Source organism: Geotrypetes seraphini, chromosome 14 (genome assembly GCF_902459505.1).
Source record: "Geotrypetes seraphini chromosome 14, aGeoSer1.1, whole genome shotgun sequence".
Taxonomy (NCBI): Eukaryota; Metazoa; Chordata; class Amphibia; order Gymnophiona; family Dermophiidae; genus Geotrypetes; species Geotrypetes seraphini.
Window position 1 is genome coordinate 59,672,369 of NC_047097.1, and position 15,714 is coordinate 59,688,082.

At 45.4% G+C, this 15,714-nt stretch overlaps 1 protein-coding gene across 2 annotated transcripts in view; it reads left to right on the plus strand.

The window, feature by feature from the left end:
* Window positions 1–11,243, plus strand: part of PITPNM1 (phosphatidylinositol transfer protein membrane associated 1) — a 78,892-nt gene extending 67,649 nt beyond the window's left edge. For both annotated transcript variants that reach the window (XM_033920548.1, XM_033920549.1), the window contains exons 17-24: window positions 638–786; window positions 961–1,071; window positions 1,403–1,519; window positions 2,031–2,179; window positions 4,639–4,788; window positions 6,672–6,855; window positions 7,450–7,578; window positions 9,749–11,243. In XM_033920548.1, the coding sequence (XP_033776439.1) occupies window positions 638–786; window positions 961–1,071; window positions 1,403–1,519; window positions 2,031–2,179; window positions 4,639–4,788; window positions 6,672–6,855; window positions 7,450–7,578; window positions 9,749–10,048 (1,289 nt within the window). In that variant the 3' untranslated portion in view covers window positions 10,049–11,243. The remainder of the gene's footprint in view (window positions 1–637; window positions 787–960; window positions 1,072–1,402; window positions 1,520–2,030; window positions 2,180–4,638; window positions 4,789–6,671; window positions 6,856–7,449; window positions 7,579–9,748) is intronic.
* The last annotated feature ends 4,471 nt before the right edge of the window (window positions 11,244–15,714 follow it).

Genomic DNA, 15,714 nt, shown 5'->3' on the forward strand with positions numbered 1-15,714 from the left:
ATCGGCTTTGCCTTGCTTTGGTTTTGCTTCATTGCATTTCATAACTCATGCTTCTCAAATCCAGCTTTGATTTCAAACCAATGTGTTGCCAGTCTGCATTAGTGCCTTTGGGGGTAGAGTTCTGCTGCATCAGTTGATTATAATAGATCACCCTTCACTTACAATACTTCCTACTTAAAATGGTCATTCCATGTCAGCCTTCTACATCAGCTCCTGGTTTACTCAAATACATGAGGGCCATTTCATTTCAATAGTATCTTCTGGGTTTGAGTAATACATGTTAATGGCAAATGTTTTTGAAATGATTGTAGGATTTTTTGGTAATTATTCTTATTTTATCAGTAATAAGCTGCAAAAGTATCTGAACTCATGTGAGTGATTTGAGGCTAGATTGTTGAAAATATCACAAGATTTGGGAACAGTTTATTACTCTCAAGTCATGAGACCTCAGAGAGCACCCTGTGATCCAGACAGAGGGAAGAACAAATAGGATAGGAAACCAATGGCAGATTTAGTCCTCTTAGTCTGTATCAGTCCATAGCAAAGCCTTGCTGTATGGCTTGATTGTATTGTCTCATTTTTATACCTGATGTTCCACATCTGTCAGAGAGGGGTCACACCTCTTTTCTTGTTGCAGTTCTGGAGAGGTGGTGGGGGACAAAGCGGATTGACTACACACTGTACTGTCCTGATGCTTTAACTGCTTTCCCCACTGTCACCTTGCCTCACCTCTTCCATGCCAGTTACTGGGAGTCTACAGACGTCGTGGCTTTCATTTTGCGGCAGGTAGGCAATGTATGCAAATTAGCAATAGAGAGAAAGAGAAGAGAATACAAAAGAGGAGGAGAGATGAGAGAGAGGGAAAAATATCATCTGCCTATTGGGATGAGATGGAGTGTGGGGAGAATGCTTGGGGGTCATGTGTAAACTGGTAAAGCGATAAAGCTTTTGTGCCATCAGGTGATAGAGAAGGAGACTCCTCTGCTGTCGGAGTGTGAAGAGGCCTCGATATACAGTCCTCCAATACCCCGAGAAAAGTGGCAACGCAAGAGAACACAAGTGAAAATTAGGGTATGTGACTCCCTCTCTCTGTTTAGCCCCTCTTCCACTTCACTGAGCATGTCTTTTGCGGGATGGACGTCTAAGTACTCGCCTGTAGAGGGTGTGTGCAACTTTGTGTCTCAAATGATTTTCTTATACAACTGTTAAAGGCTCATAAGACTCCTGAGGCAGGCCGGTTGGACCGAAACATGTGCATGTCGGGTCGTTGAGTCTTTGGATATATACACAAGATTTTGAACCAATAAAGGCATTTGCATTCATCAGATGAGTTGAAGGACACTTTTTTAGTGCTCACCATTCTGATTGGGACAATTCCACTTTGTCTTTTGGGTTATTTCAGAATGTCACATCCAACCACCGTGCCAATGATGTCATTGTCTCTGAGGGGCAAGCGCAGGTGCTGACTGGTCGATTCATGTACGGACCCCTGGATGTAGTGACACTCACCGGCGAAAAGGTAAAAGGTCTAAGGAAGCCTCTTACACCGTCATGCCCACCCAGTGCTCCTACACTATCCTCCCCAACTGGCAACATTCCTCCATTCTTCCTCAGCTCTTTCACAGTGATCATGATTCTATTATTCTCCCTCAGCCAACTCCTCTACACCACCCCTCACAACCAACTCTTTCACCATTCCTCCAGATCCAAATGTTTCATGAACCTTTTCAACCCTCCCAACCAAAGCTCTTATATAATAATAATAATTTATTCTTATATACCGCCAAACCGTCAGTTCAAGGCGATTTACAACAAGAAGAGGCTGGACCAACAGTGAATTACATTCATGAGCATCAAATGTTTCTCAGAAAATACAAATTACAATTAAGTCATATCATGTCCCTCCACCATCGCCCTGTCTGTCTCCCCAGCCTGTGCTTAACCCTTTAGCAGCTCCTGCTGGGAGAGGCTGGGACTGGAGATGCCATACCTCACCTTAATGTGCACTAAATCCATTTTTCTTTTCTAAGGTTGATATTTACATCATGACCCAGCCGTTGTCTGGAAAGTGGATATTTTTTGGCACTGAGGTCACAACAAACAGTGGACGGCTTTCCTTTGTGATCTCAGAGGACAAATATTTAGGGATTGGCATGTATCCTGTCCGGATGGTAGTGAGGTGAGAAAAACATGAGACCAAATACAACTTCTGCCCTTTGTGTTTTACACATACTGCTAATACTGTAAATCAAGAAAATACTATTTTTTTGTTACTATTTTCATTCAAGGAAGGGGAATGACGGGGTTGAGTTGCCTGCAGATCCTTCCCTTTCCTAACTCTGTCTCCCTACGATGATCTTTGGAAAGATGAGCTGTCTGAAAATTAGTAGGAGGAACCTGAAGGAAAAAATGGAGAGAAAAGAGAGTAGGAGATAGAGGAAGAGGAAAATGATATCAGAAACAGAAAGCAGTATAAAATGAAAAGAAGGTAGAGTAACAGAGAGAAGGAAGGGACAGAGAACAGCAAAGGATAGAGAAAAAGAGAAGGGGGGAATCGATAAAGGGAAGAGAAATGGTAGGGAGAAGAGATCAGAAAATAGGTGGAGAACAGGAGGAAGGAAGAGAGGAAAGGTAGAATAGAGGGGGAGCTGCAGAATGAAGGAGAGAATAAAAGAGGGAAGAAGAGCAGAGAAAGAAGAGTAAAGGATAAAGGAAGAGTGTGGAGATAAAAAACAACAAAAGGAAGAGAAAATGAGCAGGAGAGAGAGAAACTGTTCCTCCTTTCCCTGCAGATCCTAGGACTCTCTCCTTCCTCGTCCTTCCCGCCTCTCCCCAATCCAGCACCTCTTTCCCTCTTCATGTCTCCCTCTTCCTCAGACACCTCATTGGATCTCTCTCTTCTCTATATGACCTCCCTGTTCTGCACTACTCTCCCTCCTTGCCCCCTTCCCTGATGCAGCATCGTTCTCCCTCATTCTCAAACCCCCAACCTTAGTCTAGTACCACTCCCTCATATTCAAACTCCCAGTCCCCATCCAGTGCCTTGCCTTCACTCTCAAACCCACAGCCCCAGTCAAGTAGCTCATTCTCAAACTCTTCACCCCTGCATCCCACCTTCCAACTTGTCTTTCAGGTTGCCCGTGACAGGCTCCATAGCTTCCCTTCAGCATCCCGCTCTGCTAGAAAAAATGGAAATGGCTTCAGAAGGGGGGGAGAGAGCGGGACATTGTCGCAGGAGGAAATTTGGGCTAGATGCTCTAAAGTCAGTTTGCTCATCGCTGTTGGCCGATTCTGGACGAGCGATTGATGCAAATCATTTGCATGCAAACCAGACAGATCAATTGCTCAGTGAGCGATTGACACATGTGCAGACCCCTAACAGCAGTCACAGAGGAAGCAGCCTCCTGTCACTGCTGTTAGGGCTTCTTTTTTTAATTGCATAGATGTTGTGCTGTGTTACACATGCACAATCTTCTCCATTAAGAATCCAGCCCCCATGCTGATGGCCTTCCATAACCCCCCTCTACGAACCAGCATTGTGACCCCCCCCCCCACGAGGGATGCCTACTCCCTCCTTCCTGGGAAATTACCCCCGCACCATGCTCCCACCCAGTCCTAGATCCCCCACACTACCGACCCCCCCCAACTCTCCCCCCATCTGGGAAAAAAAAAGGCAGGAGGGATACCCTCCTGAACCCCACCCCCACTCCCTGAACCCCCCTTACCTTTGGTAAATTTGGGAGCTGGAGGGAAGCACAGTCCCTCCAGCTCTGAGGCCCGCATGTAGAAAATGACAGGCCTTCCCTTCCCCAGTGTACCATGTGATACATGGGGAGGAGCCTAAGGCCCTGATGGGCTCAGATGCCCAAGGCTCCTCCCTCTGTATCCCATGTGATGCGCAGGGAGGGGGCCTGAGTTCTGACATTTGAGCAAATCAGGACCTTGGGAGGAGTCTTAGGCGTTTGAGTCAATCGGGGCCTTAAGCTCCTCCCTGTGTATCCCATGTGATGCACGAGGAGGGGCCTAAGGTCTGACATCTGAGCAAATTAGGACCAGAAGGAGGAGCCTAAGGCCCCTATCCAAATATACTGCATTCTAAGTACTTTGATATATATTTAATTTTCTTTGTTGTTGAAACTTTCTGTCTGAATTTATTAATGCTTTCTTATTAGTTGTTTTGTATAGTGCCCCACTATTTATTTTGGAATTTTGCTCAAACTTTTTTTACTAGTAGCTTAGGTTGATTTATATTCAGGTACACTAGATATTTCCCTGTTCCTAGAGGGTTTGCAGTTTAAGTTTTTGTATGCAATGGAGGCTTAAGTGATTTGGCCAAGATCATAAGGAGCAGCAGTGGAATTTGAACTGGCCTTCCCTATTTGTCAGCCTAGTGCTCTAACTCTTCCCAAAATTGTATGTAGTGCCCCCTTGTAGGCACCCTTGTGTCTGAGGTTGGTCTGGCTGGAGTCCCCCTGAACTATTGAGTCCCCATGGCTGGGAAGTGTTGCACAGACTTCTGCCTCTCTTACACGAATGGAAGAAGTAATGGTGTGTCCATCTTTCTGTCTCTCGTGATCTTTCTCATTCTTGTTACCTGTATTTCTGTCTCGCTTGTGTTGTTTCCTGCCGGCGTTGTAGGGGAGATCACACCTACGCAGAATCATACCTCACGGTTGTGGCAAAGAAGACGGAGTGTGCTGTATTCAGTATCGATGGCTCATTCACGGCCAGTGTCTCCATTATGGGCAGTGACCCTAAGGTGCGGGCTGGTGCTGTGGACGTGGTGAGGTGAGTGTGATGGGAGGTCAGAGATCCCAGGAAGATGTCTCGTGCAGTCTCTGGTTCTGTCTCGTATCTCTCTTTCTTTCTCTTTTTTTTTCTTTTAAATTCAACAATTCCCTTCGTGTGTAGGGTGTCCAATAGACTCCTTTATAGTATTTTTTATTTTTTTTACCTTTAGACCCTCTCACCACATGTTTGTAGCAGCCCTCTCTTTACATCCTCCCATTCATATATCTGGGGTTCCCAACTACATCTTGTGCAGGAGCATTGGAATGATAAAGTGATATTAACGTTTAACCTAGGTTCCTTGTTTGGATTATAGTTTACTTTGAGGTTTGCTGAAGACACACCTCTTTGTAAAATATTTGATATCGTAATTGTATAATTTGTTTGGTCTTTAATTCTGGCTCAACTGATCTTATTGTAAGCTGTTTTGGATCATAATATTGGGTCTAGCAGGATATAAGAGAGTAGACTGGATTGGATAACGTTGAAATAGGATCTTATACTGGATGTCCAAAAGCATAGTACACATGGAACTCTTTCTAGTTATACCCCAAGTGTTGGACACAGTTCCTCTGTCAAGCTTTGTCCCCTTCTTTTTCCCACCTCTACTGGTAAGCAGCTTTATCTTGGGTCTCACATTAAGTGTTGTGCAATATGGGGAAAAGAGGAGCGCACCCTTCAACTTACCCAGCCCTTTCAGACTGATCCCCAAATATCACCAATCGGTAGCTGAGAGTGACTGCGGGTAGCTGGCTTGGTGGTATTTAGCTGGCCAGAAGCCTTTTCCAGCTGGCTAAATAGTGCTGAATATTGAGTGGATTGACATTTTCGACCAAAAACAAAACATTGCTGAAAACTAAAATAACCTTTCAGCCATAACCAAAACGGAGCAGAAAAAAAATTGGGGGCTGGTTTTGTCACCCTAACCAAAACCGAAATTTGATTATCTTCTACTATTGACTTCCTTGGCCTTAATGGGCCTAAGGGAGGGGGGAATAGAGTCTTATAGGCTAGAGAATGACATGGGGACAAACTTTGTCTCCATCCCTGTGGACACTGTCCTTGTCCCCACCCCATCCCCATGAACTCTGTCATCATTTGTACAAGCCTTGAACACTTTAAATCTTTTTATTAAAGTATAAAAAGGGACAATATTATGTACAACTGTTTAAATCACAAATAGAGCCTTCCATTTTGATCTGGTTGTGGTACAACCTTCCCAAAGAGTCAGTTGCCTATGTTTTTTACATCATCTAGGAAGGTAATTGGATTGTCTTTCAGACATGGGTGTAGAAGAGAACCTAAACTGTGTAGTGGATGAACTGGAAAATAAGTGTCTATTAAATGTTGGAAATTCTTCTTGATGCCAGGAACCATGAATAAATCTGCTGGAGTACTACAGTAAGAAGCATGAGCAGCTGGGCACATGATGGAAGGGCGTTGCAGATGGTAGGACTCTGGTCAGCAGACAAGACTCTTGTTGCCATGTCAAAGGCAGAAAAGACACAAATGATGTCATTTAAAATTAACAGTAGTTCATTTAAATCCAATGAATTCAGATGCCAATTGTCTAAGAAGTGTTAAGTTTTTACATATTGATAATAGGCTCAAGTTTTTAGAAAATGACATGGGGACAAAGTTTGTCCCTGTGGGTACCATCCCCGTGTCATTCTCTATTATAGGTTCCAGTGGCAGTTCTTTCTTTGGGAGGAAGAGGAGAGCAACCCGATTTGTTTGCCCCCACACTGCCACTCCTAAAATTTTGGAACTCTGTGTGATTGCTTGGTTTGCTTAATAGAAGAGCTGGCCCTGACAAAATCAATATTTTTTAAAAAAATATGCCATTCTTAACGCAGCATGTGTCTGTCTGTCTATCTCTCCAGGCACTGGCAGGACTCTGGATATATGATTGTGTATGTCACGGGACGGCCAGACATGCAGAAGCACCGTGTGGTAGCCTGGCTCTCCCAGCACAATTTCCCTCACGGTGTGGTGTCTTTCTGTGATGGTCTGACCCATGATCCCTTGCGACAGAAGGCTGCCTTTCTCCAGAGCCTGGTGCAAGAGGTAGGCCCAATGAACCTGTCGGTGATCACTGCTATGCACTCATCATTCTTAGAATGCTCATGTACTGCTGAGGCAGAGGTGGAGAGGGTGCTGCAGTTTTATACTGGACAAGTAAAGCATGTCCTGAGGACACCTGTAATTCAGTTTTAGGTATGGTTACCAGATTTTCCGTTTGTCCCCCATCCCCGTCTTCGCAGGCTCCATTTCTTCCAAGAGGCTTTCAGTATTCATTCTATTCCAAATGAACATATTCATTAATTTGATGGATGGACAGGCAATTTTTTTTTGGGGGGAGGGGGGGAATTGGATCATAATTGCATCTTGGATGTGAATGAGTTTAGGTCTTTTCTGTATATTATGGAGTTCCTTTTTATTTTTATTTCATATGCAATTTATTTTTAGATGTAAACTAAGAACTTTCGAAAGCGGAATATCAAATTGTAACAAGCACAAACATAGTTTATTATATCAGCTTCCATGAATGCTAGCTGTAAGTTTCATTGATGGTGGGAGAGGACATGGTATATGTGAGGAGGTGTGGTATACATTACATGGCAGTCCAGACATTATGAGCACCCTGCCGTCTTTTTACAGGTGGGGATCACCATTGTGGCTGGCTACGGTTCTACCAAGGACATCTCTGTATATGGGTCCCTGGGGCTGCTTCCTACCCAGATCTACATAGTGGGGAGGACAGTGAAAAAGTTACAAAACCAATGCCAGGTAAGAGCCAAGAGACCAGGCAGGACAAGAGTGGAAGAGGGACAAGAGAAGAACAGAGATAGCAAGTCAGGGCAAAATTCAATTACTGAATGATGATGACTTCCTGATGAGAGCTCATGGATGGGAGTAAAGAGATAGGCTACGCAAGATGACTCCTTGAAGGGTCCCTGACTTCATAATGAGAGCCAGAGGAGTAAAGATAAAACCTTACTTGATATCTCTCTGATGAGGGCTGTATGGGCTGGAATCAGGGAATAGAATTGCCAACTGGCTAGTATTTGCAAAGAGAACCTGAATCTTAAAACTCATAATGTAAGTGCCAGCAATCCTCAAGAGCAAATATTCCCACCAGTACTCCTGCCTCCAACTCCACTAGTGCTTACTCCTTCCCCCCCCAAGCCTTCTCAGTCACTCTCTGCTCCCTCAAAGTTCCATCCTGATTCCATGCCATTAACTTCCTCCTAGCCCTGGTTCCAGCAACTAAGAGGAAGTGTCTTTAGGATGTGAATGAGTGCTCAGGCTGGAAGGTCAGTGTTCCTATGATCACAGGCTGGTAATAGCTCTACCTTCCTGCTTGCACAGTTTTCTTTTGTAAAAGGTAAGGTTGCCAGATTTCCTCTTTAAAAAAAGAGAACACCTGGCCCAGCCTTGCCTCGTTCCTTCCCCGAGGTCTGGAGGGCCTCTTCGCATGCTCAGACGTCAACGTGACGGTGTCATCACATCAACATTCATGCATGCAAAGAGGGCCTCCCGATGCGACCCCGAGCTCGGGCACTTCCAAAACCCAGACAAATTGCCAGGTTTTGGAAATTCCTCTGGGCACCCAGACAGTCCTCTAAAAAGGTTTTCCCGGACATCTGGTAACCCTAGCAAAAGGGAAACTTGTGTGAGGAGAGCATAGAGTTATTGCAGAGTATGGGCTCATAGTGCCAACATTCACTCATATCCTGACACTGCTTTCTTAGCTCTCAGAGCTGTGATAGAGAGAAACTGAGGTGAATAGTGGAGTGTCAGTGATCCAAGGGGGGCAGGGTACAGTAGGAGGAGCCTTGAAAGAACCAAGCTCGAGGGTGTAAAGAAGGAGTTGGAAGAACTGAAACTCGGGTTGGGGGAATTTGACAGAGCCAAAGTTGGGAAGGAAATCAGAGTTGGGGGAACAATGGTTGGAAAAGCCAAAGTCCTTTGGTGGGGGGGGAGTTTTGAAAAATTCAAGGCCTAGGCTGGATGTTTTGAAAGAGGCCCACAAATAAACCTAAAATATACCAAAAAGCAAAAATACCCCCCTCCCAAAACATTTTGACAGAAAATTCTCTGTAGAGGGCAAAGCTCCCTATGCCCAACTCACACAGAGAGCACCTATATGCATAGTAAGATATAGAGACCTCAGTATTAGGGAACAGCAATCACTCAACCCCAGGCCGACAACTCATAAATAATATTCTTCCAAATGCCTAAATGAGGTCGCTCCGTACATCATTATGTCTCTTGAGATTTAATACTTATACTGTATATTCATTAATGTGTAAAAAATCTTTATTCAAAAAACATAAAAAGGTGCTCTTCTTGTGTGGGAGGATTGTGGTAACTAATCCACAAACTTTCCTCAATTCCCTCTTGTCTCTAGATAGTAACAAAGCACCTATCTTACTACGCTCTCTCTATGTGAGTTGGGCATAGGGGGCTTTGCCCTCTGTAGAGAATTTTGTGCCAACAGTTTTTGGGGGTGTTTTGAAAGAGCCCAGCTATTTGGACTATCTAGAGCAGGGGTGTCAAAGTCCCTCCTCGAGGGCTGCAATCCAGTTGGGTTTTCCAGGATTTCCCCAATGAATATGCATGAGATCTATTAGCATACAATGAAAGCATTGCATGCAAATAGATCTCATGCATATTCATTGGGGAAATCCTGAAAACCCAACTGGATTGCGGCCCTCGAGGAGGGACTTTGACACCCCTGATCTAGAGATTGATCGACATGTTTTGCAACCTGAATTGGCAACTCTGATAAGGAGAGTGTCTGTGCCTATTGGATCTCTGATGACGAGCCATTTGGGAAGGAGAGAGGTGTAATGATGCTCCCAGATTAGAGTCTTACATTTTATGAGCATGTGATTTGAGAGCTGTTTTGCAGTGCTAGCTGACCCTCTCTGTGTCTCTGTGCTCTTTACCACAGTTTCTCTCCGAGGGCTATGTGGCACACCTGTCACAGTTGGACTCCTTGGGCCACGCCCACTCACCCAAAGGAAACCCACGCAGCACCTTGGCAAAAAGCAGCTATGGCTGCCCAACCCCCGTGGACTTTCTGAGGAAGCAGAGCCAACTACTGCGCTCACGGCACCCCCCGGCAGCAGCAGGCGAGCGTGGACAGGCAGAGCGGGATGGGCAGGGGAGCAGTAACCTAGGGACACCGCCACTGGCACTTTCACGCAACAAATCTCGCAGTGTGAGTCTGAAGCTGGAGAACGAGAGTTGAGGGAATGAGACGGAACGATGTAAGAAGTGGAGAGCATACCATGGGCACCAAGAGGTACTTGTTAATGTCCCTCAGCTGCTGTGCCATACAAAACTGGCATCAAGGAGGCACAGAAAATGCATGGACCAGGGAGCATTCACAAACTATGGATCATTAATCTTGTATTTATATTTAAACACCAAAGCTCAAATAGGCCAGATTGAGTCATTTTGCAGCTATATGACATACCTTTGTGACTGCATCACGCCCTGGTATCAAAGTACTGAGATCTGCACGCACTCTGCCAGGGTTCTTCAACCCTGTCCTGCAGCACTGGCTTATGTTCTGCCACCGAGACCCACCCCACAACTCTGCCAGTCTTCTCTTGTAGCGACCCCCTGCTGTTGTAGCACTGAAAGACAGATCACAATTTTGACAGAACTGCTGAGGAAAAAAAAAAACCTAATTGTGATCATGCAAAACAACCCCCCATGGCAACTAAAAGATGCTAGAAAAGCAGATACAGTGGTAAAGGAAAAAAAAGCTACGAGCAAGGCGTTGCCATAGGAACGTCAGCACTAAGTGATTGTGACATATGGACAGAAGATCGTCATGACAAAAGATACAATGGAGGTTCTTAACAGTGGAAAACGTGGCAGAAAGATACAGAAATGTTCACGACTGTCTTAGATGTCATTGATCCGATTTATAAAGAACTTCCAAAGGGCTGGCCCATTGACTCGGTGCTGTACACTGCCATGCTGAGGACTTTGACCAGATTCCCAAGGCAGGTCTTCTACCCCTGGGCTAGGCCGGTCTGGGGATGCAATGGAGAATGCATTTACAGCCCTGGGGTGGGAAAGGAAGTCTCAGTCATTGTACAACAGCAACACCTAGTGGCCAAATTTAAGACCCACAATTGCAGGGTTCTGGAAGGAGCCCTGTCGCCTGGTCTCTGGCCTAAGACCATTGCTGCAATGACTGAGCAAGGTAAGTTGAGATGGGTAGAATATAAGGGGAAAATCCCAGGGTAATTCCAAATGAAAACTCACAACACCAGTTCTGATTAAAGTGGAAGCCCAAAGCAGCAGGAAGAAACTGCCCAGTCATAAAATAAAAAAAGAACGTCAAAATGCACCTGTAGAAATCAGGTGCATATTGGCACAATGCAAATATTAAAAAAAGCATTTGCAGTAAATTTTCAAACTCTGAGATTGTATCTGGCTTTCGAGTGAGATTCATTCCTCTCCAGTATGCTAAAATAAAAATAAAATCCACTTGGACGCATACTCGCATTTATCAACTCTGAGATTTATACATAGCAACTCAAACCAGATACACATTGTCTCCTGCTATAGCAACCCCAAGTTTCCGTGGAATGGACTATTCATTTTGCCATGAGGATACTTTTTTTTTTTTTCTGGATGGTTCATACAGCTACAAGAGGTGTTCTGGCTTCTGATAAGATCCTGCTGTGTGGATTTGGGGCATTATAACATGGCTTAGAACACTGATTAATGGAAATTTCTGACTGATGAGGCTACCTCGTGACGTTTTGTCCCTGTGTAATGTAAAGGACATGGTTCTGTATTGCTTTTCACAACATTGGCAAGCCAGTAGCTTGCTCTAGACATGCACAGTGAGCCCAGTGGCTTAGCTGCCAGGTGAGCCGGGGTGGGCTGTGACCCTTCCACTTGGAGTCAAGCTCAACAGTTGGCGACAACAGAACAGACGAATGAGAGGAGAACTGGAGACAGTGTCAACCTCCGTACTGCCTAATTCCCACCCATACAAAAAAAAAAATCATTCCTGGCTACGCCACTAAGTGAGCCACATCCAAAAGGAACTTGGTCTATCCTTAATGACCATTGCCAGGGTATTAACCCGAAGTGCTTGGAATGTAGGTTTAATTACCACTGGACTGCCTCAAAGCAGCACATCTGCCTAAATCTGCCCTGATGAATCTTGGTTCCTCTGTAGAATACTCTCACTCATGGTTCCTGGGCACAGCTCTTATGTCACCTCACCCCCAGTTCCCCTTCTACCAGTTGCCTCGTCAGGTTTGCATTTGCCTAAAAGGCAATGAAGACTTTGAAAGGAGAATGACAGCAGAAGCAGCTTCACACTCCACTCCCCCCCCCCCCAAGAATTTTGGAGAATTATTTCACTAGAAAATGTACTGTCCATTCAGGTAGACCTCTTTCAGCTGCCTTGAGAATAAAGGGTTTCAAGGTGGGTCCATGTCCAGGACCAGTGCAAGAATATTAGGTGGCCTGGGTGAATCTTCATTCTTGCTCTCCCCTTCCCCCTGTCCAGTCTCTTCCAGGTTACACCTTTACCTCTACTGCTGCTTCCGCTCCTATATTTGTTTGGAAGCTGCAGCAGCAACAATGATCATTAAAAAAAAAAAAGGAAGCCAGCTTGGGGCCTTCAAACCCATGCATGTTCTGAACAGCCAGCTGCATCTCTCGTTTCCTGTTTGTATGGTAGTGGGATGCAGCAGGACTTTCAGGAAGCAGTGTGCAGGGGTTCAGAGGCACTGTACCCACGCCTGTTTTCCATTCTACTTCTGTTGCTACCGCTACAAGTCTGGGGGACATGCAACAGCAATAACGGCAGATGGTTGAGGCTGAAAGGGAAATTGGAAATTGTCATTGCAGGGTCTGTTGGAAGCCACTCCGACTGCCTACTAGAGAGTTGCACGGGGACAGAAATTTCACATCCCCACTCACCCCCCCCCCCAAAGGAATCTTAACCTGTACCCACTAAGATTCATTCCATCCCCACCCATCCCCATAATTAATCTCCTCAATCCCCACCCGCAGGAGTCAGTGCTATTATGTACTTGTTCACAGCTCTGTGTTTCTTCTCCATCCCCAGCAGCCTTCCATGGGTTGTTTTTTTTTTGCGTGTGTTTTTTTTTTTTTTTTATGGTATTCACTATTCAACTAATAAGTATTCCAAGCCTTAGTCTGTTGTTCCAGCTTCCTCTCTGGGCATTCCAAGCTTCCTTCTGATGCTCCAACTGCCTCCTTCTGTACCTTCCAAGCCTTATTCTGGTGCTCTAATTGCCTCTCTCAGTGCATTCCAAGCCTCATTCTGGAGTCACCAGAGATTTTGACTTCCCTCCTATGGGAATCCCATGGTAACTTCTTCCATATCTGCAGGAAACCCGCGAGATCCGCAGGATTTCCACAAACTCCATTCCTGTGCAGCTCTCTACTGCCAATTTGGCCTAATGGTGGCGCCAACCCAGTCCATGTCCTTCTGGATAAATTGATCTTGTCCTGGGATTACCTTATTTTCTTCTTAGAGAAACTGAACCATCAGATTCACAGATGTAATGAGGTGAAAGCAGGACTATCTCAGCTTAGCCTCGTGGGCCTGGAGCTTTGCTTTCCTTTTTTGTTTTTTGCTTTGAAATAATTGTCAAGAACAGACAGGCAATGGTACTTTCATTTTAACTTGGGGTGTAACAGCAACATGTATGTCCATAATTAGGGTTACCATATGTCCAGGTTTCTCCGGACATGTCCTTTTTTTGAGCATTCCGTCAGGCGTCTGGGCGGCTCTTATTTTTTGTTTTTTGTCCGGATTTCGGCCAGCAAGAAAAATTATGTGCAGGGCTCCTCTGCTGAAGCGTGGACTGTGCTGGACTTCTGCCCCGGAACCAAAATTGACGTCAGAAGTTAAAAGGGGATAGATTCCGTACAAACGTAAGGAAGTTCTTCACCCACAGAGTGGTACAGACATGGAATGCTCTTCCGGAGTCTGTTAAAAGGGAAAACACCCTCCAGGGATTCAAGACAAGGTTGGACAAGTTCCTATTGAACCAGAACGAACGCAGGTAGGGCTGGTCTCGGTTAGGGTACAGGTCTTTGACCTGGGGCCGCCGCGTGAGCGGACCGCTGGGCGCGATGGACCACTGGTCTGACCCTACAGCGGCAATTCTTATGTTCTTTTGTTAAGGGGGAAGAGGAATGGCACAGCCAACAGCACGTGCCTCAGCAGAGCGGTCCCGCATCAGAAGCAGCAGCAAGAGGAGGAAACGGCCGAGCCAATGAGGGAATGAGATAATGGCGTTTCAGCTTTGGCATCGGGATGGTGCTCGGCCCCTCTGTTGTTACAGCAGTAGCTTCAGAGGAAAGAGAACGAGGTTTTGCGCGCCGAGCTGGAAGAATCAAAAGGTGATAAGCGGAATCCTGGAGACTGCGGGAGTGGGTGCTGATCTACTGGCTATGCACAGGCTTTTTCTGTGTGTGTGTGGCCTTGTCAGGTACTGGCCCTTCCCTCTCTCGTTTGGTTTCTGCAGTTTCAGGTTCTGCACTGTTAATATCTGTCTGTGTCCTCTCTTTTTTTGTATTCTCAAATATGGTAACCCTATCCATAATACAATGTGGGGGTGGGATACAGGGCACTATTTTATTTAAAGATCATCTGGTGCTTATTTATGGAAATGTGTTGTAATATTTGCACTGCACTGTGTATAGATTCCTGTTGTACATAAGTATTTGCTGCATGTTTCCCCGAAGATTTTGAGGAAAGTGGTTACAATGGAGTCCATTGAAACAAATGCGATAGTAACTGGAACCTGTTAATTTCTTTTTCAGTGGTAACGAGGATATACAGGTGCTAATCACTGGTAAATGTTTAATACAAATTTCACTTGCTGCTTAACAGACCAAAGTGGTTGACAAAATTAAAACAAGTAAAAAAAAGACTTAGAAGAACTCCATCAAATGACGTATGATTCCTACCTTTTATCTTACCTGCTGGAAGACACCAGGATTTGGGGCCCCATCAGTCAATAACTCCGTCGCAGGGCTGCAGTGATGCTTTCCTGCATCTTCTGGTACATCATAGCTGCCAACTTACATCTTGAAATAGTGTGTTATTTGTAGTCCCTGATTCTACTGAGCCCAGTGGCACACATGGGGCTTAAAAATTTAGATCTTCATTCACAGGGCTAGATATATGAGCTCAATCCTGAAAATCAGTGCCGAGTGCCTAACTTCTTTGCCTCGGCCTCTGTTGCCTCCCACTTTTCATGCTCCTAATTTTAAGAGTTTTGCAAAAGTCGTAGCATAAATTTAGGCACTCGGGCCTAGTAAATTTTCAGAGGCCCATTTAGAGGAGTAGCCTAGTGGTTAGTGCAGTGCCCTAAGAACATAGAGAACTAGGTTCAATTCCCATTGTAGCCGTTTGTGATTTTGGGCAAGTCAGTTAACCCTCCATAGCCTAGGGTTACCAGACATCCGGGAAAACCTAGACCTGCCCTCCTTTTAGAGGACTGTCCGGGTGCCTGATTTTAAAAGGGGGTGGGGGAATCTGTCCAGGTTTTGCCGGCTCTCCTGACTCCCCCACCTACCTCCTCCCCAGCCACTGCATTGAATCTTCAGGCAGGCCGGCAGCAGTAACGAGAGAATCCTGCTGCCGTTGGCCTACCCCAGAAGCCACTCTCTGTAGCGACTTCCTGTTCCTGCATAGGCGGGACTTGTAGAAGCGGCTTGTGGAGCAGGCTGGCAGTAGCAGGCTTCCCTCGTCACTGCTAGCCTGCCTGAAGTTTCAATGCAAAAAACCCCCCTCACCCCAAGAAGTCTACAAAGATTAGGGGAAAGAGATGAAGTCCCGACTCCGGACTGAAATAAGTCCAAAAAGAAAATTACAATTTAAAAATTATAAGTATT